Below are 23,407 nucleotides of genomic sequence, written 5' to 3'. Positions count from 1 at the left end.
GCTGAGTCTCCGACAGACCAAGAGGGAAGGGACTGGGGGTACCGACCCCCAGAGAGAGAAAGTGGCAGTCAGAGGACCTGGGTTTGAGTCCTGGTTCACCCCTTCCTGGCTGTGTGGCCTTGGCAAACTACTCAGACTCTGGGAACCTGTTTCACCTGCAAGATGGGGATGAGAATCAAACCCACCTTGCAGGGCTGTGAACATGCGTTCAGACCAGTGCATGCAAAAACCTTCACATAGAAACCCTTCCTAAAGGTGGGGAGACAAGTCTCCACGAGCAGCAGGTGGCCAGGGACTGTGTGGGGGCTGGGGTCCTGTTTTCCCTGGAACCTGGGAAAGGCCTGATGGGCACTTGGTAGGATTCAAATCACAACCCTGGACCTCAGGTGGTGGTGTGCTTTGTGTCTGCAGTTGGAAGGTCCCACCGTCGTGCCTGTGAGTCCCTCTATCGGTGTTGAAGGGGTGGGCAGCAGGCGGGGGAGCCCCAGGCTGGCAGCTAGCAGGACCTCTCTGGTGTGAGGTCAGCACGCCAATTCCCCTGAAGTGTGGTGTCCAGCACTCTGGGCTGGGGGCTGTGGATCCTGGTCCCAGCTGTGTGGGGGCTGGAAGGCCCTGGGCAGGTCACCTGACCTCTCTGGGCCTCTGTTTCCCTCACACACTGATGGGCTGAGCACACTGGGACTCTGGCTGTGCAACTCCTTGGCTCTGTATTTGTTCACCCAGCGTTCCTGAGGGGCCCTTGGTAGGCAGAGAAAGTTTGTGGGCTTCAGGCTTGGGCCCCAAGATTCAGATACTCTCAAGCCTCCTGGGGAGTCTTACTCAGGGGAGCAGACAGGCCCACCAGCCAGGGTGATTCTTGCTCAGCTCCTGGAGGGTGGACAAGGCCCTGGACTGCCACTGATTACTCCCAAAAGGGACATCTGCGGCGGTAGTGGGACCAAGATGCCACGAGCAAGCACCCGGAGGCCCCCAGTGTGAGCCAGGGAGTGGAGGGGAGGGGAGGGGAGAGTCAGGACGTGTAGGAATGCTTGCTTTTTTCCCAAGCACAAGGGACCCTTTTCTCCACCGCAGCTGACCTGATGCTTATGCCGGGAGGGAGGAGGGGCGGGCTCCGCCCTTGAGGTCCCTCAGGAGTAGAAAGAGATCAGAGTGGGAGACTTGGGTCTGAGGTCTGAACTTCAGCCCACACCAGTTTCTCCATGGTGTTTCCATCACGTCCCCCACCTCCTGCCTCGAGCCTCACACCTTCCTAACAAACCCTCCCCTGGAGAGGAGACCCTGGGTCCACAGCACCCCGGCCCCATTGGCTTTCTCTCTCCAGGCCATTTTAGACCACTCCCACTGCCTGGACTGCTTTTAGAAGCCCCCACTCACCCTCCATAGGCCTTACGGAAGCACCGCCTCCTCCAGGAAGCCTTCCCTGACCTCCCGGCAGAGTCAACAGAGCCCACAGTACTTGCAGACTGGCCAAGCTGGTCTTGGTATTTCTCACCCCAGTTGGAATGGTTTGTTCCCAGCTTCCTGACTAGATGGGAACTCCCTGAGGGCAGGCCCTGTGTCTCATTCACCCCCAGGGCTTGTGGAATAATTGAGTGAAGCATGTGCCAATTTACCCGTCATCAGGAGCCTCCGGGAACTCTGGCAGACTTTCGGCCGGCAGGCCCGCTTCTTCCATCTGCCCAGCAGCGAAGGAGATGAGGGATGCAGTCAGGCTTTCTTGGGCTGGAGCAGCCAGTCTTCAAGGTCCCATCCTCCACCTGTCTGTCTGCTCACCACCTCCCTCCTCTGTTCCCACTGTCTGCCAAGGCACCCCCACACTCCTGTCCTCTCAACCAGGGCTGGCCTCTAGAAGGGTCTTTGCTCCCAGATGGGCGTGTCCCCTTCCCCTGGGCAGGTGCTGAGGTCTCTTTCCACCACCGGCCTCTTGGGCACCAGAGGGCTGAGAGCCCCCCACCCCAGCTCCTTGCCCTCCCCGTCCCAGAGTGGCTGAGCCCTCCACATCCTCCGAGCGGGGACTGCAGTGGCTCTGTGTCCAAGCAGGGGTTCTGGATCTCCCCCAGTGTGGGGGCCACAGGCCTTGGTGGCTGCTGGGGAAGCCCGGGGCCGGCCGTGCTGGGCGCAGGTGGCGGCAGGGGTAGCAGTGGCGGGTGGGCATCAGTCGCTGAGCACGGCCCCTGGGAGCTCGCTGGTGAGCGTGTGCCAGGGCTCGATGCGCTTGTCCTTGTTCTTCAGGCAGTCAAACCAGTGCTTCAGGCGCTCCCCCTTGGCGTGGATGCCCAGAACCACACCACCTGCAGGAGGACAGGAGGGGCAGCTGGGGCACAGGGACCCCCAACTCCCAGGCGTGGGGCCCATGCCCCCTCCCAGGTTCTGTGCTCGAAGGCCAGCCTCTCCCACTGCCCGCTGGGTTCTGAGCATGAACAGGACCTGAGCTCCATGCCACACTCTGGCCCCGTCAGGGCCCAGCCATCCTGTCTCTCTTCCACCAGGGCAGGGATAGGGGCAGGGTGCAGAGGCAGCATCAGGGGTCAAGGAATGGGGGCCTGAAGAGGGGAGAAAGGGCCAGGCAGCCCCACTATGCGCAGCCACCAGGCCCACTGGGAATTTGGGGCCTCTAGGGCTCAGAGTCCAGCCCGAGGCACTGCCCATCATTGTCTCTTGTCTGTGCTCCACCACAGAGTGCTGTGTGACCCTAACAGAACTCCTTCCATCTCTGGGTCTGTCTCTTCCTGGGGCACAAGGGTCAGGCTGGAGAAGGTCTGAGGCCCCTGACCTAGGGGCAGGTGGTCCGTGGTTCCAGCTTTCCCCATGGACCAGGAAAGAGGGGCTGTGGCCTGATCCAGGACAGGCACACAGTGAGATGGTGTTCCCACTATGCCCCCTTACCAATGAAATCATTGGATTTTCCAATGTCGTAATCCCAAACGGTGACCTCCAGGGACTTCTTGGCCAGGTCCCCATGCTTGATCTCGTAACAGAACTCCTGCTGGCAAGAAGGGAGTGTTAGGGCTGATGCCACGAGGCCTGGGCCTCGGCCGGGGGCCAGGAGGGGTATGAGGTGTAGGGAAAGAGGAGGGACGGGGGTGATCAGTGCTCAGAGTGGATGAGGGGTGGATGCTCACATGTCTCGCCCACTTCCCCCTGAGCTCCACTGGGGTCTTCAGGGCCCCTGTCCCCTCGCCCGCTTGCTCCTTTTCCCTGAGCCTGCTCTCCCCACACCCCGGGAGCCTCCTGACTGCAGAGGCACTGCACGCCCCACAGTCCTTGTCATCCTGGGCCTCTCTGGGGCCTGGCTTTGCTGACCCCTCCCTTCTCTGTGGGACCCTCCCTTCCATCCAGGGTTCCCCTCACTCTCTGGAAGCATCTTCTCGACCTCCCCTGCCTGCCTCTGGATCACTGGTGTGGCGTGGGCTCTACCCAAGGCCCCTCTGCTCTTCTTTCCTTCTTGTTCCTTGGGGGGAATCCGCATTTCCAGCCATACTTGCCGCCTTGGGCGGAAGACTTCCTGGGGCCCCAGGGTGTCTCGAGTCCCCTTGCCCCACACAGAGTTTCTCCCCATCTTTCTCACCCCCTCTTTGCCCTATTGCCTCCATGAGGAACCCAGGACTCCCCTCAACACTTCCCTCCCCCCAGCCCTACATCCAACAAGTCCTGCCAAGAGCTTTCCAGGGGTCCCCCAGCTCCCCTGTGTCTGTGGCTTGGTGCGGCCCCTCCCCACCGTCTCTGACCACCCTCCCCATCCCGCCATGACCTTTTGAAAACCCAGCCACACCCCCACTGCTGTGGGGCAGAGGAATGGCCTTCATGAAGCTTCACCAGCCCCTCACACCTCATTAAACGCCGGGTTCAGGGTTTTTTTCTTCACCGCTGTCTTATGTTTGGATTTCTTGTTCACATCTGGCCTCAGGTACCTGGAATTACATCCAATGGACAGGCAGAGGATGGGGACATGCTATGGGGTATAGATCAAGCCAGCAGGTATTCAAAGAGCTTCCTGTCCCTGGAGAGAGATTCCTGGGCCCTTCTTTTGTCCTAATCATTGGATTTTCCCAACGCTATTTTGTGGCAAAGGCGAGACGTTGTTTTCGAGAAGCAAGTGGTCCCTTCATCCATCGCACTTCTGTTCACACACACATTCCTGAAGTTAACCCTGGGGGGCGCCCTCCATCCCCCTAGGAAAGGGGTTTTTCCTCATTTCTGGAAGTCTAATTTTCATAAAGCTCACGTTTCCCACCAGAACAGAGTTTTTAGCAGAGTTGGTCTCTTGTTCAAACTTCTTTTTTTTTTTTTTCAGATGGCTGACTGCAACCTCCGCCTCCCGGGTTCAAGTGATTCTCCTGCCTCAGCCTCCAGAGTAGCTGGGACTACAGGCATGTGCCACCATGTGCAGGTAATTTTTGTATTTTCAGTAGAGACAGGGTTTCACCATGTTGGCCAGGCTGGTCTCTAGCTCCTGACCTCAGGTGATCCACCTGCCCTGGCCTCCCAAAGTGCTGGGATCACAGGCGTGAGCCACCACCCCCGGCCTCAAGCTTCTTTTATAAAATAGCAGATTTACTGAGATATAATTCACATACCATAAAATCAATCCTTCTGAAGTGTAAAATGCAGTAGCCTTTAGTAGGCTCCCAGAGTTGTACAACCATCACCACTACCTCCATTGGAGCTTTGAGGAAGGACAAGACCTTTTGTGCAGTCACAGGGAGGCCACCTAGATGTTCTTCCCTCCACAGCCACTAAGGCCTTAGACTCTGATGCAGAACAGCTGTCTTCCTCTGAGGCTCAGAGAGGGGGAGTGACTTGCCCAAGGTCACACAGCCCGCAAGCACAAGTGTGGTGCTTGAAAGCCAGGCTCAGACTCCTTTCTCTATGACAGGGAGGTCATATGCAGGCTGGAGAAGGGGACAAGAGGTCCCCAACTTCTTTGCAAAGCTTCTCACCCTGTTCCTGCATAGATAATTGCATGACAATTGCCTTGTCCCTGCTGAATGTGCTCTGGGGTCTCTGGGGTCTCACCCATGACCAACTCCCTGGGCCTGGCACCAGGGAGCTTAACAAACATCTGTCCAGCGAATACCTGCATCCCTAGGAGTGAAGCCACCGCCCAAAGACACGCCCATGTCCAGCTTAACCTGCATCCCTAGAAGTGAAGGCACCGCCCAAAGACACGCCCATGTCCAGCTTATTCTGCCCAGTTCCTCTCCAGAAAGGCTGCGTGGTTGACACACAGTGCCTGCGACAAAGCTGAATGCTATCATTTAAAAACTCGTTGCTGGTTTGACAGGCAGAAAATGATATCTCATAGTTGCTTTACTTTGCATATTTTAAAATTGTGACTTTCATGGCATAAATAATACTGGTTTATTACAGAAGCACTAGAAAATGCATGTGGACAAAAGTTGGGATTAGGAGAGAGAAATGAAGACATATGTCCACACAAAAACCTGTTCATTGCAGCTTTCTACCATCACCAAAAATTGCAAACAACCACACGCCGTTCAACTGGGGAACTCATCAACAACAAACTTGTGGTGTACCCACACAATGGAAGACCACTTAGCAACAAAAAGGACCAAACTCTTGGTACATGCAACTGACAGATGAATCTCAAACGCATTCCTCCGTGTGAAAGAAGCCGGACTCACAGGGCAACACACTATCTGACTGTTTCATGGGAAAGTCTGGAAACCGCAACACTATTGAGACAGAAAACAGGTGAGTGGTTGCCTGGGGCCAGGGAACTTTCTGGGGTCATATTCTCTATGTTGATTCTGGTGGTGGAAACAAGACTATACTAGCCTGGGTGATACAGCGAGACCCCATCTCTACCAAAAAATTAAAAATTAGCTGGGCATGGTGGTGCATGCCTGTAGTCCCAGCTATTCACAGTGCTGAGGTGGGAAGATGCTTGAGCCCAGGAGTTCAAGGCTGCAATGAGCTATGATTGCGCCACTGCACTTTGGCCTGGACAACAGAGCAAGACCCTGTCTCTAAAAAAAGAAAAGAAAAGAAAAACTCACTGGATATGAATGATACAGGTTGAGGATCCATTATCTGAAATGCTTGGACCAGATGTTTTGAATTTTGGATTTTTTCATATTTCATAATCTTTGCAGTATATTTACCAGTTCAGCATCCCTAACTCAAAAATTCAAAAATCTGAAATCCCAAACGCGCCAATGAGCATTCCCTTTGAGCGTCATGTCGGTGCTTGGAATGTTTGGGGTTTTGGATTTACAGCTTTGGGACGCTCAACCTGTACCTCAATAAACCTGATTTAAAAAAAGTTTGGGGGGATTCCCCTAAGCCCGCCACCCGGAAACAGCGGATTTCCTTAGTTACTTACTATGCTCCTTGGCCATTTCTCTACGTATTGGTATTGTGTCTGCTGTGAACTGTCCTTGGCCTGTTTGGTGACGGGTGAGGAGCAGGGACAGAAGGGTCCTGCGTGCCCTGCCTTCACAAGCCCCTGGAAGGAAAGTTGTTTTGGGATCTCTGCACCCTCAGCCTGGACAACTTGTGCCCATCTGGTGACCCCTCACTCAGCCACCAGACTTCCACGACAGGCTCCAGCCTCGGCACCTTCAGCCATGGACAGTTCCGCCAGCGTTGCCCTCTGTTCTGCTATTTTCTCTACCAGAAGTGCCCTTCCCTCCTCATCTGACCACTCTGGGGAGATCCCTCAGCACCCTCCCTGAGCACACCCTACTCTGGCACAAGCCCACCCTGCAAAGCCCCTGAGGCCCACCCTGTGGCGTCTCTCCCTCCCTTGCTGTCAGGACAGTGGTCCTGGCCACCGGGGCTCACAGAGCCGCCCTGTGCCGTGTACCTCTGAGCCCTCTGCACAGTGCCTTCTGCTTGCCTGTGGCTTTGAGAAGAAACCCCTTCTGGTTATACATAAGACAGCCAGAGAAGGGAGTTGCCCAGGGTGGCACAGCACATTGCTGCCAGTTACTGCCATTTTCACTGGCATGAAATGGAGATAACAACAGGAGCGACCGCACAGGCTGCTGAGCGCGTCACACGCAGCCATCGCGCAGCTCAGGGATATTACGTGTAACTCGACATGTCAGCGATTGTCACAGGCACTGCTACTCCTGGGGTTTTCCATCAAACCCTCAAGAGCTGGGCCTGGGGTCAACTTCCAGCCTGGGGAAACTGGGGCAAGTATCACCAGAGATGAGCTTTATAAAAATAATGGTGCTAGCTGGGCATGGTGGCTTGCACCTGTAATCCCAGCACTTTGGGAGGCCGAGCTAGGAGGATCGTTTGAGTCCAGCAGTTTGAGACCAGCCTGGCCTATACGGCAAAACCCAGTCTCTACAAAAAATACAAAAAACAACTAGCCAGGCATGGTGGTGCACACCTGTAGTCCCAGCTACTCAGGAGGCTGAGGGGGAAGGACTGCTTGAGCCCAGGAGTTTGAGGCTGCTGTGAGCTGTGATCGCATCACTGCATTCCAGCCCGGTGACAGAGTGAGTCACTGTCTCAAAAAAGAAAGGAAGAAATAAAGAAAACAAATAAAAATAATAGTGCAGACAAAAGGCCTTGACCCATCTAGCTTTGGCCCTCAGCATCAACCACTAGATACGTCCCTCCCTTTCTTCTGGGGCACAGGTCACACTCTCTTCCAGGTCTAGGATGCAGCTGAGGGGTGCCCCTCTTACCATCTAATCTGTGCCCTTGTTTCCTCTGCTTTAGTGAGGAAGAGGCCCCTGGTCCATGAAGGTGCCTTTCAGAGATGGGGACCCCTGAGGAGCCCTGAGCAGCAGCCCTCGTGTCTCACCCAGGGTGTCTGAAACAGACGTGGAGGTCTCAGGTGAGGCGTGGCTCAGATATAGGGAGTGGCCTACAGCTCGGCCTGTCTTTGAAAGGCCACGTGACCTGGCCCACGGCTGGCAGGTGGGACCCAGCCGCAGGGGTCCAGCAGCACCCACAACAGCCACCTGTGGCAGGGAGGAGCTTGTGGTACAGTGGACAGGCCCTGCCCAGATGGCCCCCCACCTGCCTGTGGAAGTTGACCAGACCATCTGTCACAGCAGGTAAGACTCTGCTTTCTGGGCAACCCAGCAGGTGACCCTGGAATTCCTGTCCATCTGGCAGGTGGGCATTGAAACTGGTTTAAAAATGTCACACCATAGGCCGGGCACAGTGGCTCACGCCTGTAATCCCAGCCCTTTGGGAGGCCAGGGTGGGTGGATCACTTGAGGTCAGGAGTTCAAGACCAGCCTGGCCAACATGGTGAAACCCCGTCTACTAAAAATACAAAAATTAGCCTGGCGTGGTGGCGCATGCCTGTAATCCCAGCTACTTGGGAAGCTGAGGGATGAGAACTGCTTGAACCTGGGAGGCAGAGGTTGCAGTGAGCTGAGATCACGCCACTGCACTCCAGCCTGGGCAACAGAGTAAGACTCTGTCTCAAAAAAAAAAATCACACCATTTTGGCTTCAGATTGCATATCCTCCTGCAAGGATATATATGCATGAGATTCAAGTCAATGACAAGTCAGAAGAAAAAACACATATATACGCAAACCAGTATCCTACTGTGTGTGTCGTTTGTTGTGTTTTTGACAGCTGTCCATGTTACAATAATTCCTCTAGTTCAAATTTATTCATTTTTAACTTCATAGTACCACATTCTACACACTGCCCATGTCCCCTCAAGCTTCCCCTGGCTCCTGCAACCACAAATCTAGTCTCTGCCTCTGTGGGTTGACCTATTCTGGACACTTCATAGAAATAGAGTCCTGCAACACGTGGCCGTCTGTGTCTGGCTTCTCTCGCTTAGCATCTTTTTTTCAAGGTCCTCCCACCGTGTAGCATGCACCTGCTACACTCCTTCTTAAGGCTGATATTCCACACACCCGCTACACTCCTTCTTAGGGCTGATATTCCACACACCTGCTACACTCCTTCTTAGGGCTCATATTCCACACATCTGCTACACTCTTTCTTAAGGCTAATATTCCACATACCCGCTACACTCCTTCTTAGGGCTGATAGTCCACACACCTGCTACACTCCTTCTTAGGGCTCATATTCCACACACCCGCTACACTCTTTCTTAAGGCTAATATTCCACACACCCGCTACACTCCTTCTTAGGGCTCATATTCCACACACCCGCTACACTCTTTCTTAAGGCTAATATTCCACACACCCGCTACACTCCTTCTTAGGGCTCATATTCCACACATCTGCTACACTCTTTCTTAAGGCTAATATTCCACACACCCGCTACACTCCTTCTTAGGGCTGATATTCCACGCACCCGCTACACTCCTTCTTAGGGCTGATAGTCCACACACCTGCTACACTCCTTCTTAGGGCTCATATTCCACACACCCGCTACACTCTTTCTTAAGGCTAATATTCCACACACCCGCTACACTCCTTCTTAGGGCTGATATTCCACACACCTGCTACACTCCTTCTTAGGGCTCATATTCCACACATCTGCTACACTCTTTCTTAAGGCTAATATTCCACACACCCGCTACACTCCTTCTTAGGGCTGATATTCCACGCACCCGCTACACTCCTTCTTAGGGCTGATAGTCCACACACCTGCTACACTCCTTCTTAGGGCTCATATTCCACACACCCGCTACACTCTTTCTTAAGGCTAATATTCCACACACCCGCTACACTCCTTCTTAGGGCTCATATTCCACACACCCGCTACACTCTTTCTTAAGGCTAATATTCCACACACCCGCTACACTCCTTCTTAGGGCTCATATTCCACACATCTGCTACACTCTTTCTTAAGGCTAATATTCCACACACCCGCTACACTCCTTCTTAGGGCTGATATTCCACGCACCCGCTACACTCCTTCTTAGGGCTGATAGTCCACACACCTGCTACACTCCTTCTTAGGGCTCATATTCCACACACCCGCTACACTCTTTCTTAAGGCTAATATTCCACACACCCGCTACACTCCTTCTTAGGGCTCATATTCCACACACCCACTACACTCTTTCTTAAGGCTAATATTCCACACACCCGCTACACTCCTTCTTAGGGCTGATATTCCATGCACCCGCTACACTCCTTCTTAGGGCTGATAGTCCACACACCTGCTACACTCCTTCTTAGGGCTGATATTCCACACACCCGCTACACTCCTTCTTAGGGCTGATATTCCACACACCCGCTACACTCCTTCTTAGGGCTGATAGTCCACGCACCCGCTACACTCCTTCTTAGGGCTGATATTCCACGCACCCGCTACACTCCTTCTTAGGGCTGATATTCCACACACCTGCTACACTCCTTCTTAGGGCTGATAGTCCACACACCTGCTACACTCCTTCTTAGGGCTGATAGTCCACACACCTGCTACACTCCTTCTTAGGGCTGATATTCCACACACCTGCTACACTCCTTCTTAGGGCTGATATTCCACTGCAGAGACAGACTCCATTTGTGTATCCATTCATCAGTGGACGGACGCTTGGGGTGTTTCCACTTTGGGCTGTTGTGGATAGTGCTGCTATGAACATTCCTGCACAAGTTTTAGGATGGACATGTTTTTCTTATCTCTTGGGTATATAACTAGGAGTGGAATTGCCAGATCAAATGATGATTCTGTGTTTAACTTTCTGAGGAACTATCAGCTGCTTCCCAAAGTGGCCATCCCATTACTGTCATATTATTTTTATTTGTTTATTATTATTTTGAGACAGTGTCTCGCTCTGTCACCCTGGCTGGAGTGCAGTGGTGTGATCTCGGGTCACTGCAATCTCCGCCTCCCTGCAATCTCCGCCTCCCAGGTTGAAGTGATTTTCCTGCCTCAGCCTCCCAAGTAGCTGGGATTACAGGCGCCTACCACCACACCCAGCTAATTTTTTTGTTTTTAGTAGAGACGGGTTTCCCCATATTGGCCAAGCTGGTCTCAAACTCCTGACCTCAGGTGATCCGTGCCCCTCGGCCTCCCAAAGTACTGGGATTACAGGCACGAGCCACTGCACTCGGCCTAATTTATTACTATTTTTAACTGTAGAGACAAGGTCTCAGTATGTTGCCAAGGCTGGTCTCAAATTCCTGGGTTCAAGCAATCCTCTCAAGTAGTTAGGACTACAGGGACATGCCACTACACCAGGCTAATTTTTAATTTTTTTGTAGAGATGGAGGTCTCACTATGTTGCCCAGGATGGTCTCAAACTCCTAGCCTCAAGCAATCCTCCTGCCTTGGCCTCCCAAAGTGTTGGGAATGTAAGTGTAACTCACTGCACCTGCCACATACAATTTTTAAAGTGACAGAAATATGATCATGGCCATGGGAATGGTGCCCCTAGAGCTGTGCCACGAGGAGTACTGGCCTCTTCATGGTGCCAAGATGTCCCTGAGGCCTTAGTCACCTGGGTCCTTGGTGTCCCCTAGGTCAGGGCCATCCCTCTGTCATTCCCCCTCCCTGAGGCACCTGCCCCTCCTTTCTGCTGAACTAAATTCCTCCCCAAGTCTCACTTTTCCAGAGTCTCCCTGTGAGCTCACACTCATACCTACCTAGTTTCTGAAGAGCCCCGAGCACTGACGGTAGTCACTGTGGCACCTGTAGCACCCTCTCCAAAGGGTCGCCAGCTCCTGCCTGGCTCTCAGAGCTACACAGCCTCTCCTGACCAGGCTCACAGCTCCACAGCTCTGTGGCCCAGGCCACCTGGCATGGCCCCCTGAGTTAGTGTCTCTCCCCGGGCCCACCATCAGCCCTGTTGGTAGAGCTGGGTGGACTCTTATCCGCATCTGTGGCCCCAGTATAGGGCTGGGCAAATGTGGGCAGTTGCAAAGGCCTGGCAGAGTTCCTCTGCATCCTCCCTCAGCCTCCTGGCTACCCCTGGCACTGGCCCCACCTTCTGTCCCCTCCTCCGACTCATGGCCCCTCCTGGGCCCCTCAGTCACAGAGAGGCCTGGACATAGCATCAGGTGATAACTAATATCTGCATGACCCTGGGAAGCCACTCAGCTTCTCTGTCCCTCAGTTTCCCCATCTGTGAAATGGGCTGGCCATGCTTAACCCCTGGAGTTGCCAAGGTAGCCCATCAGGGAACACGGCGCCCCTGTACCTCAGGCACTCCCTGGGTGCCTGCCACCTGGGACCACAGAGCCGGCACACGGACCCCCGTCCTTGGAGGTGAAGACGTGGCAGGCGCCCCTGTACCTCAGGCACTCCCTGGGTGCCTGCCACCTGAGACCACGGAGCCGGCACACGGACCCCCGTCCTTGGAGGTGAAGACGTGGCAGGCACCCCTGTACCTCAGGTACTCCCTGGGTGCCTGCCACCTGGGACCACGGAGCTGGCACACGGACCCCCGTCCTTGGAGGTGAAGATGTGGCAGGTGGTCACATGCACGGCACACTCACGTTTTCACGTAGGGGTCCGAGTAGCCATTGGCGTCCATGGCGGCCAGGTGGGCGCACTGCACGATGCCTACCAGCAGGCCCTGCTTCTGCGAGCTGTACTTGAGGGAGATGAGGATGCGGCCCCGCTCCTCCAGGGACTTGTCTTCGGTCTTGTCCACCTGTTGGACGGGACGGTCACTCAGTCCTCACCTGCTCCCACCCCTCTCTTGGCCGTCCTTGGCCTCCTCTTCCTGAGCCCGCCCATCCGGCTGCTGCAGCCGGGCCTGGTCACGGTCCCTGGTGAGTGGCCTCACTGTGAACTCACAGCCCTTCTGTCATCTCTTCCCTCCCAAGGGCTCTTCCAGGGCTGGATCTCACCCACACCCTCCCTGTTCTTGGCTGCATGTGGCCTACGGTGGCCTTCACAGCCCAGCAAGGGCCAGCCCAGGGGTTGGCAACTGCAGCCCGGGGGCCAGATCAGGCCCGACGCCTGGCTCTGTGTGGGATGTGAGCTAAGCATGGCTCTTACCCTTATTTTAAACAATTTCTTTTTCAAAAAAATAGAGACAGGGGTCTCACTATTTTGCCCAGGCTGATCTCAAACTCCTGGGCTCAAGGGATCTTCCCACCTTGGCCTCCCAAAGTGCTGGGATTACAGACATGAGCCACCGTGCCCAGCTGGTTCTTACTTTTTGGAATAGCAGAAAGAAAAATGAAATGAAAAATATTTTGTGACACATGAAAATGACATGAAATTCACACTTCAGCTTCCATTAACACCATGTTGTTGGAACGCAGCCTTGCCAGCTCCGTGATGCTTCTCTATGGCTGCTTTTGCCCTAAGGACAGAGCTGCATGGTGGCCACAGATTGTGAGGCACACAGAGCCTAACATTAGTGCTAAGCGGCCCTTCACGGGTCTGCAGCCCCCGGCCTGGCGCGCTCGGCTTCCGCGGACGGTCTTCCACCAGGTCCTCCTCACAGCCCGCCCTGACTTTCCCTTGGCTTTGAAGCCGGGTCCCACCTCCACACCTTTGCGCACCCTTAATCCACAGCTCCAGCACCCTCCTCTGACCTCCTCAGTGTTCACCGTTGATAAGTTCCTGGTCCTTCTGGGCCTGGGGGGCTTTTCTGACCCTCAGGGTGGGTTGGCCGTCCCCTCTGCGCGCCCACTGCCTCGGGTTTATCCTGTCATGGCCCGGTGTGGCCCCCTGCTTCCTCAGGGGTCTGCCCCAGCCCCTAAGTTCCTTGAAGTTGGAACTCTACCTGTAAATTTTGATTTTGACAGAGTCTGACTCTTGTCACCCAGGCTGGAGTGCAGTGGCACGATTGTGGCTCACTACAACCTCTGCCTCCCGGGTTTAAGCGATTCTCCTGCCTCAGCCTTCTGAGTAGCTGGGACTACACAGTCTAATTTTTGTATTTTTTGGTAGAGACAGGGTTTTGCCATGTCTGCCAGGCTGGTCTCGAATTCCTGACCTCAAGTGATCCACCCACCTCAGCCTCCTAAAGTGCTGGGATTACAGGTATGAGCCACCGCATCCAGATAATACCTGCGTCATCTTTAATACCTCAGGGCTGGGCAAGGGCCTGGCACTAAGGGCCCACTGGAGGCTTGTACTAGTGAAGGCAGGAATGGAGGGACAGATGGTCCCCTGTGCGTTCAACCTCATACAAGCAACTCCAGCCTGGGGGTTCAAAGAAAGGCAGAAAGGTCTGCCCATGACAATGGAGCCTGGTGGATGGAAAAGGGTCACCGTGGCCCCAGTTCCCTGAAGGTGCTTCCTGGAGCCTCTCAGGGTGCTGGATGTGGCTCCCTCAGGAGAACCCCGAAGACAGAGTTCTGGTACATTCCTCACCCTGGAGAAGCTGGGAGCCAGGTAGGGAGCCCATCCAGTGCCTTCCCTGCCTCAGCAGCTGCCAGTGCCTGCCTCTCAAGGCAGATCTCAGCTCCAGGCCTCCCCATCCCCAGCCAGCCTGATGCTTCTCCATTCCTTGCCCTCCCGAGACTACCCGGCTTCTTCCTTCTGGCTGCTGCACACCCCAAACCCTCTCTCCTAGGCCCTCAGCCCACCCAGACAAAACCTGCTTGAGCCCACTCAGACAAACCCAGCTTGAGCCCACCCACACATGCCCAGCTTGAGCCCACCCAGACATACCCAGCTTGAGCCCACCCAGACATACCCAGCTTGAGCCCACCCAGACATATCCAGCTTGAGCCCACCCAGACATACCCAGCTTGAGCCCACCCAGACATACCCAGCATGAGCCTACCCGGACATACCCAGCTTGAGCCCACCCAGACATACCCAGCTTGAGCCCATGCAGACACGCCCAGCTTGAGCCATGCAGACACGCCCAGCTTGAGCCCTGTGTCCCCCTGGATCCCCTTAGGACTCTAACAGGCTCCTCTCCTAAGCAGCCCCAGCCACCTCCTTTTGCTCACAACCGTGCCCCCTAAGCAGCCCCAGCCACCTCCTTTTGCTCACAACCGTGCCCCCTAAGCAGCCCCAGCCACCTCCTTTTGCTCACAACCGTGCCCCCCAAGCAGCCCCAGCCACCTCCTTTTGCTCAAAACCGTGCCCCCCAAGCAGCCCCAGCCACCTCCTTTTGCTCACAACCGTGCCCCCTAAGCAGCCCCAGCCACCTCCTTTTGCTCACAACCGTGCCCTGCCTAACACCAAAGTGAGTACCTCTGGCTACATCTAACCCTTTCTGGAGATGAGACTCCTGTGAGGTGAGCAGGGATGTTGAGCAGGGAAGACATACATGCCCCACCGGCCACCTTCGCCACCTCCCACGCCCAGAGCAGACATGGCTAATCGATCCTAGCATTTGCCCTGGGCTCCAATGCCACCTCAGAATCCTTTTCAACACAGTGCTCAGGCAGCCATTCCTGGTGGATCAGGCCAGGCCTGCGAGATCTCGCTATCTGCCGCTCAGGCAGAGCTTTGTGTGTGAGGGCCTCGATGCCCTGTGCTGCTTGTGTCAGTGTGTGTGGTGTGAAAATTAAACAATATAAACCAGCAGGGGCCAGGCACAGTGGCTCACGCCTGTAACCCCAGCACTTTGGGAGGCCAAGGCGGGCAGATCACCTGAGGTCAGCAGTACAGGACCAGCCTGGCCAACATGGTGAGACCCCGTATCTACTAAAAATACAAAAATTAGCCGGGTGTGGTGGCGGGCCCCTGTAATCCCAGCTATTGGGAGGCTGAGGCAGAAGAATCACTTGAACCCGGGAGGCGGAGGTTGAAGTAAGCTGACATTGCGCCACTGCACTCCAGCCTGGGCGACATAGACTCCATCTCATTAAAAAAAAAAAAACCAACCAACCAGCAGGCATATTTTTAGCTCTTTTTTCAGGGGTGGGACATTGTACTCCGGGTTGTTTCATATGAAGACCACTGGGTCTTGCTCAGTATTGCCTTAAAACAGATAATGTTCGCAGACTGTAAATTCTAAAACCTACCGCCAGAGGCCTGGCACAGGGGCTCATGCCTGTAATCCCAGCACTTTGGGAGGCCGAGGCAGGAGGATCACTGGAGGTCAGGAGTTTGAGACTTGCCTGGCCAACATGGCGAACCCCCGTCTCTACTAAAAATACCAAAATTAGCCAGGCATGGTGGCGCACACCTGTAATCCCAGCACTTTGGGAGGCTGAGGCAGGTGGATCATTCAAGGTCAGGAGTTTGAGACACCTGGGCAATATGGTGAAACCCCATCTCTACCAAATATACAAAAATTAACCAGGCGTGGCGGCACACGCCTGTAGTCCCAGCTACTCGGGAGGCTGAGGCATGAGAATTGCTTGAACTCAGGAGGTAGAAGTTGCAGTGAGCAGAGATTTTGCCACTGAACTCCAGCCTGGATGACAGAGCAAGACTCAGTCTCAAAAAAATAATAATAATAAAAGTACCACCAGAATGTGGCTGTACTGCCAGGGGTGCATCCCCAGCTGCACTCCTGCGGTCACTGTGAGTCCCCGAATGGCACCAATGAGCCGGTAGCGCATCCAGCAACGCCCTGATCATGGCCATGCACAGGGACGCACATGCTTTCACGAACGCACACCACACATGTGGACACACACACTGTCGCACACAGACACGTACTGACATATGCTCTTACACACAATTCACACACGAGCACACACACACACACGCTGACACCCCACGTACATACCCACGTGGTTGTTTGTTTATGCCAGTGATGAAAACTCAGGAACACTAAGGCAGGGCTGGTGTTGCTTTTTTTTTTTTTTGAGACAGAGTCTTGCTCTTGCTCTTGTCACCCAGGCTGGAGTGCAACGGTGCAATCTCGGCTCACTGCAACCTCCGCCTCTCAGGTTCAAGCAATTCTCCTGCCTCAGCCTCCTGAGTAGCTGGGATTACAGGCATGCACCCCCACACCCGGCTAATTTTTTTATTTTTAGCAGAGACGGGGTTTCGCCATGTTGGCCAGGCTCTCTCGAACTCTTGACCTCATGACCCACCTGCCTTGGCCTCCTAAGATGTTGCCTTTCTTAAGTGACATAGACCATGTGGAAAAACCGGGTTACCTGTGGTTAGTGACTAATAATAAAACAGGAAAAGTTATATCCATCACACAAATGTCTGAGGGGGAAAGAATGTGACAAGGAATAAAATTGGATCAAATTCTGCAAAAGTAACTGGGATTCTAGGAAGAAGCCGTGGCCTCAGGCTGACTCGCCCCCGGGGCTTGACTTGGGCTAAGCTCGAGGTGAGTCCACGTCCCCGGGCCCGACTGGGGCTGGGTACACTGGGGACAGCCACTGGGCTCTGTCCTCCCAAACTTGCCCCTTGCCCAGTCCTCTTAGGGAGACAACGTGCCATCGAGGGGACCGTGCCTCCGCCTGTGTCCTGAACACTGGGAGGCTGAGGCCCCAGGATTTCTCTTGACCCCAGTGGCACGGGGTCTCCTGGCTTCACCAGCCCTATGAACCAGGTGAAGGTGAGGCCATAGACAAGGGAGGATGGGGGAGGGAAGAGGGACATAGAGACCAAGACTCAGAGGGCGTAGCTGCTGGAGCAGGCCGGGGGCAAATCTGTTCTGACATAACGTTGAGACAAATGCCATTTCTAGGAAAGGATACTCTGCTGTCTCCTCTGCGTATCTCACAGGCACTCAGGTCTAACATGTTCCAAGCGTGCTCCTTGCACGTCCTGTCCACCCATGGTCCCTGCTGAGTCCTCTGAGCACAGCAAACAGCCCCTCAGGCTTCAGTGGCTCAGGCCCCAAACCTCGGATCTGCCCTTCCCTCACCCAAGGACGTCCTATCTGCTGCCTGCACATCCGGTTCAGAATCAAGCCCTCCTACCACTGCCAAGGTCAGGCCAGGGTTGTGCCCATCTCTCCCCATCTCCCCAGGCCTCCTGCCCTCTCCTCCCTCTTCTTCAAGCCATCCTGAGCCCAGGCCAGCGAGCCTGGTAAAATGTCATCCCCCGTGATCCCTCAGCTTAGCACCCTCCCGTGGCCACTCAGAGTGAAAGCCAGGGTCCTTCCTCACCTCCACCCCCTTGACTCTCCATGCTCACCTCCCTGGTCTCCCCTCCCCTCTCACTCTGCCCCTCAAGAGTCCCATCACAGGCAGGAAGTTCTGCCTTCCCAGCACCTGCCACCAAGCCAGGTACACAGCAGGTGCTCAATCAATCCTCTCACCGGCAGCGGCTTCTCCAGGCAGATGCTGAAGGTCTTGGTGTGGTTGGGTTTCAGCTTCTTCAGGGGCACACGTGTCTCCCTGATGAACTCATTGTGCCGGAATTTGTCCTCGTCACACACAGAGATCCTAGCGGGGGCGGTGGTGAGGGGCACAGCCAGTGCCTCAGACGCACTGGGCATGGTGGAGATGTGCGCAGGTAGGGCCAGCCCTGGCTTCTCCTGCCCCAAGCCCTGCCCTGGTCTGGGGTGGGAGACGCACAAGATGCCTGGGCCCTGACAGGGGCAGAGTGTGGCACGATATCAGGCACTGTCCTCATGGACAAGTGTCCTCAGGTTGGAAGTGGGGACAGGAGAAGGCAGAACCAGTGCCAGGAGTAGCCAGGAGGCTGGGAGAGCCGGTTCTCTGGAGGGAACCACCTCCAGCACCCTGAGAGGCCCCAGGAAGCACCTTCAGGGGACTGGGGCCAGGGTGACCCTTTTCCACCCACCAGGCTCCATTGGCATGGGCAGACCTTTCTGCCTTTCTTCAAGCCCCCAGGCTGGAGTTGCTGGCATGAGGTTGAACCCACAGGGGACCATCTGACCCTCCAGTCCTGCCTTCATTAGGAAAAGCCAGGTGGGAGTGGGGGTTGGGGAGGGAGCAGGCGGCTTGGGGCCCTCACCCACCGCAGGGTCTTGCGGATCATGTCTTCATCTGTGATCCCGTAGTAAGTGAGGGTCTCGTTCCATGTGGGGTTCAGAGTGTTACGGAGAGTTTTTGTTCTGAGCTTATTTGCCTGGAGAAGAGAAAAATGATCTTATTAGCATCAAAGTGTGTGTCAAACAGAACAATGGCCCCCAGAGATGGCCACGTGCTCATCTTGGAGCCTGTGAATGTGTTATCAACATGGCCAAGTGGACTGAGGCTGCAGGTGGACTTAGGGTTGGTAATGAGCTGACATTAGAATAAGGAGATTATCCTAGATTGTTGGCTGGCCCAACGTGGTGACAGGGTTCTTAAAAGCAGAAGAATGGACAGAGAAGATAGTCAGGGACGTCACCAAGGAAGGGGGCCAGAGAGATGCAATGGGGCCCCCTGTGAAGGTGGAGGAAGGGGCCACAAGCCCAGGAGGGCCGATGGCCTCTAGAAGCTGGAAAGAGCTAGGAAACTGTGGGCTCCCCGGGCTCCAGAAGGAATGCAGCCTTGCCGACACCTTGATTTTAGCCCAGAGAGAGACCACGGTTGGACTTCTAACCTGCAGAGCAGTCCGAGAGTAAACACGCTGCTTTAAGCCACGAAGTTTGTGGTCATTTGTTGGCAGCAGCCATAGGAGGCTCATCCAAGGAGGACCCCACCTCCAGCCCGATGCCACGGGGTAGGTTCTGCAGGAGGCCTGTGTGGAACTGGAGTCTCCTTCCCAGGGCATTCCCTGCCTTTGTGGACCGTCCCCTCTGCCTGGAACCCATCCCGTCCTTGGGTCTGCCTCGGGGGTGGCCTCTCTGAGCTGGAATATTGCTGCCACTCCCTCCTCCTGTGCCAGCGGCTCTGAGCTCCTTGTCTGAATCGGTCTGATGCCTGCCACACCTGGCCCAGGCTGGGAGGTCAGACAGCCTGGGCTTCCAATTCCAGCTCTGTGGCAGCATCAGGTTCCCCACTGTGGAAAGAGCACAGGAATCCCTCTCTCCCATTGCTTTCAGGAGCTGTTTGTAAGGAGACTGCTCTTTATAAAACACTAGGGAAAGTCCAGGGGACTTCCTACAACTCAGCAGCCATGCACTGCCGGCTCCAGTCCCACAAATGAAGGGTCACTGAGCACACTTCCCTGGTCATACTCGCCCTTGGCCCTCACATCCCTGAGCCCTTCTTGCAGCATAAGGGCATCAAGACCCGGTGTGGGGAGCCCATTTCTTCCCCAGGAGTAGGTGGTGGGGCACTGCCATTTCTCCTACAGCCCTGCCTTCCCTAGAGAAGGGGGAAGGGCCCCTTCTGGGGTGGTCCTCCTGGGCTGCTGTGGGCCCCAGGCCTACCCATTTAGGCCCCCACGTAAACTCAGACTCTGCCCCATGAAATTAAAAATAAAACAGCACTGAAGTGTAGGATGCACAGAAGGAAGTCTAATTAAGTTCTGACTTTCCATGGCCCAAGGTCACCTTGATGCTTTTATTTAACAGCAATTTTTCTCTCTCCTGTCTGAGATGCACCTGTTGTGCTGGTGCCCTGAGCACATGTGTGGTCGGACGCTTGGGTCATCCGGCGTAGGAATGAGGGGCAGATTCTGCCCACTTCATCCCCCTTACGGAGAGTCAGGGCATCCTGTGGTCAAACACATGGGGCAGATTCTGCCCACTTCATCTCCCTTACGGAGAGTCAGGGAACAGCCCATCAACACGTTAGATGCTCTGAGAAGTCCTGTGGTACAGAAACCTGTTTAACAATGTTTCCCCATGTTATTTAACCACGGAGTCCTTTGTTTGCACCTAATAGTAACTTCCAGCTGAGAATGCTTCTTATAAAATGCTGGCCTGGAAATTCTCCTGGGGTTTCCCCAGATCAGCAGGTAGGTAACGCTGACTCGTGAGGTCCCCAGGAGGCAACAGGGTGTGGGACAGACTGGGTGCTCTGTGTGCAGTTGAATGGCTGAGGTCCCATCAGCTTGCTTGGACTCTGAGGGGAGTGGCAGCTGTGGGCCTCCCTGGGTGCCCGCAGCCCAGTCCAGGCCCCAAAGCAAAAGGACCAGAGTGCATTGCCTGAGGTGGTGGGCGGGTGCAGCTGGTGGGCAGGCCTGGGTGGAACCCCTCACCTTACTGGCTCCTGGCAGCAGGTGCAGCTTGACATAGGGGTCTGCCAGCCCATTGTGGTCCATTGGCTTCAGGCCCAGGGCAGAGAACAGCAAACGGTGTGAACTGGAAATCGGGGAGATGGAACTGACAAGGCCTGCAGATGCCCTTGTCCCCTGGGTCTCCTGGCTGGGTCCATTCATGGCCCGTTTCACAGAAGCCCCCGGGCCCCACACCTCCAGATGGAGGGAGTGAAGATGGCTCAATGCTGATGCAATCTCCCCTCCCCAAAACATCCTGGCCCAGGGCAGCTGTCATGGGGCCTCTGTCAGGACAGACTTTCTCTTCTCCTCATCCTGGAAGCCAGGTGGCTCCCCCTTCTCTGAGCCTCCCTCTCCACCCCGCTTTGCTCAGGCCCTGCCATCATCCTGACTCCCGTCCCCCATCTACCAAGCATGGCCTCCTGAGTGGCCACGCCCCTCACTGACCCTAAATCCACGTAACCCCGGGACACAGTCCGAGACTAGGCCCCATTTCTGGCCATATTTGCCACAACTCCCAGTCAGTCCACAGAGATCACACAAGCAGACTGGCCACAGAGGGTCCCTCCACAAGATGGCACCCCTCTCTCACTTTGGTTCTTTTAGAAAACCCAGCCACGCGTGCACAGCCAGAGGCACACAGAAACATGGACAGAGAGGGGCTTTGCTGACCTCAGCAGGCTCTTGTCTCTGAAAATTGCATTTGTTTCCTTCTGGGATGGTGCACAGGGATGCAGGGAGGCAGCTGTGGCATCTGTGGGGGTGCAGCCGGCAACCCCAGGATAGTATTCAAAGGGCTTCTACCCAGCCAGGCCGGGGAGGCAGCTCGGCGGCTCACACCAGGCCCATCTCCAAGGGAAGGCTGGGGCTCCCTCCCAGGCCCACCCCACCTCGGTTTGACGGAGCTCTAGGGGGATGCGGCAGGGGCTTCCAACCACCTACTTCCCTGCCACTGGCAAAGGGCAGAGGTTTGGGGGCCTGGCTGGCTTGGGCTCCAGGCTCAGCTCCTGTTCACTAGCTGGGAAGTGGATGAGTTACTTTGCACGCTAAGCCTCAGCTTTATCATCTGTTAAAGGGGTTGGCCGGGCACGGTGGCTCACGCCTGTAATCCCAGCGCTTGAGCCCAGGAGTTCAAGACCAGCCTGGGCAACACAGTAAGACCCTGTCTCTTCAAAAAACTAAAAAATTACCTGGGTGGGGTGGCATGTGCCTGTGGTTCCAGCAACTAGAGAAGCTGAGGTGGAAGGATCGCTTGAACCTGGGACACGGAGGCTGCAGTGAACCGTGATCGCACCACTGCACTCCAGCCTGGGTGACAGAGTGAGACCCTGTCTCAAGTTAAAAAAAAAAAAAGAGGGCAGGGGTGTAATACTCCCACCTTCCTAGGGCTGGAGTGAGAAGGAGGGAGACCGTGTGGACACAGGGCCTGGCAGGCAGGGTTTGCTCCCTTCCCTGCACGCCAGGCCCCCGTGAGACGCCGGAGAAGTGGCTGAGGTCTGCTGGGTGCATCTGAGCTGTGCCCTGCACTGTGGGGCTGCCTCTGGGACAGGGCCTGGCTCAGTGGCCCAACACGTGCTCAAGGTGACAAGGCTGCTCTTCCAAACCCAACTCCCTCACCCTGCCTTGCACCTCTCCCACCAAGTGCCTGAAGCGCAGAGTTCTGGGAATCTGGTGGCCCGGCCTGACCAGGCGGTGCCTGACTGCTGTGTCTTATTCTTACAGTCCTTATACATTTGTTTGTTGTAGCTTAAAATGTTTCCATTTGGGCCACGTTTCCCGACACGTTTCACTTACAAACCTCTGGGCCACCACATGTTCTGGCGTATGTCTTTCCAGTGGCTCTCGTGGTCCCACCTCCGTGCCCCGAGACACCCGTGGGAGCTAGGCTGGGTCGAGGGGCGCTGTCATGCTGGGATGGGAGTAATGCCTGCTCTGTCCTTCAGACCCCGGGACTGTGACGAGGCCCCTGCTGCTGCTCTCTACTCCTCCACCCGGCAGTTCCCTGAGCACCCTGGGCAGCCACACATTTCGCCAAAAGCAAAAGGACCAGCAGGCACTGCCTGAGGCCCTGTCACTGTGCTGCCACCAACTTCTGTGCCCAAACAGGCAGCTTCCCTGGCCCTGACCCGGGGTTCCGCCAGTGCCTCCACCTTCTGTGGGGCTGGCCTCCCACGAAGCCTGACCTCTGTCCATGGAAGGGGAAGGTGGGGAGGCTGTTTCCAGGGCAGGGAGCTGCTAGTGGGGCCCTTGGGCACATGCTCCCCAGCTTGGGAGTTGGCAAGAGACATAAACTGATCCCATGGTTTAGGGGTGGGCCTCACGGGAGGTGACGTGGTTTGGCGGTGTCCCCACCCAAATCTCATCAGGAGTTGTACTCCCATTATTCCTACAGGTTGTGGGAAGGACCCAGTGGGAGATAACCGAGTCACAAGGGGAGGTTTCTCCCAGACTGCTCTTGACGTAGTGAATACGTCTCACGAGATCTCATGGTCTGACACTCCTTGAGGTAGTGAATACATCTCACGAGATCTGATGGCCTGATAAGGGGAAACCCGTTTTCCTTGGCTCTCATTCTCTCTCTTGC

The 23,407-nt window shown here is 55.4% G+C and overlaps 1 protein-coding gene across 1 annotated transcript; it reads right to left on the bottom strand.

The window, feature by feature from the left end:
- Positions 1-905: 905 nt before the first annotated feature.
- On the bottom strand, positions 906-20,871 carry LOC129525684 (double C2-like domain-containing protein beta). The gene is made up of 7 exons (XM_055357044.2): positions 20,806-20,871; positions 18,692-18,801; positions 18,026-18,152; positions 12,369-12,526; positions 3,830-3,911; positions 2,887-2,983; positions 906-2,291 (listed from the first exon to the last, which is right to left on the bottom strand). The coding sequence occupies exons 1-7, from the start codon at positions 20,866-20,868 to the stop codon at positions 2,155-2,157; spliced, it is 774 nt and encodes a 257-aa protein (XP_055213019.1). The 5' UTR covers positions 20,869-20,871; the 3' UTR covers positions 906-2,154.
- Between the last annotated feature and the right edge of the window lie 2,536 nt (positions 20,872-23,407).

Source organism: Gorilla gorilla, chromosome 10 (genome assembly GCF_029281585.2).
Source record: "Gorilla gorilla gorilla isolate KB3781 chromosome 10, NHGRI_mGorGor1-v2.1_pri, whole genome shotgun sequence".
In the NCBI taxonomy this organism is placed as follows: Eukaryota; Metazoa; Chordata; class Mammalia; order Primates; family Hominidae; genus Gorilla; species Gorilla gorilla.
This window is presented reverse-complemented; position numbering and strand designations above follow the sequence as displayed.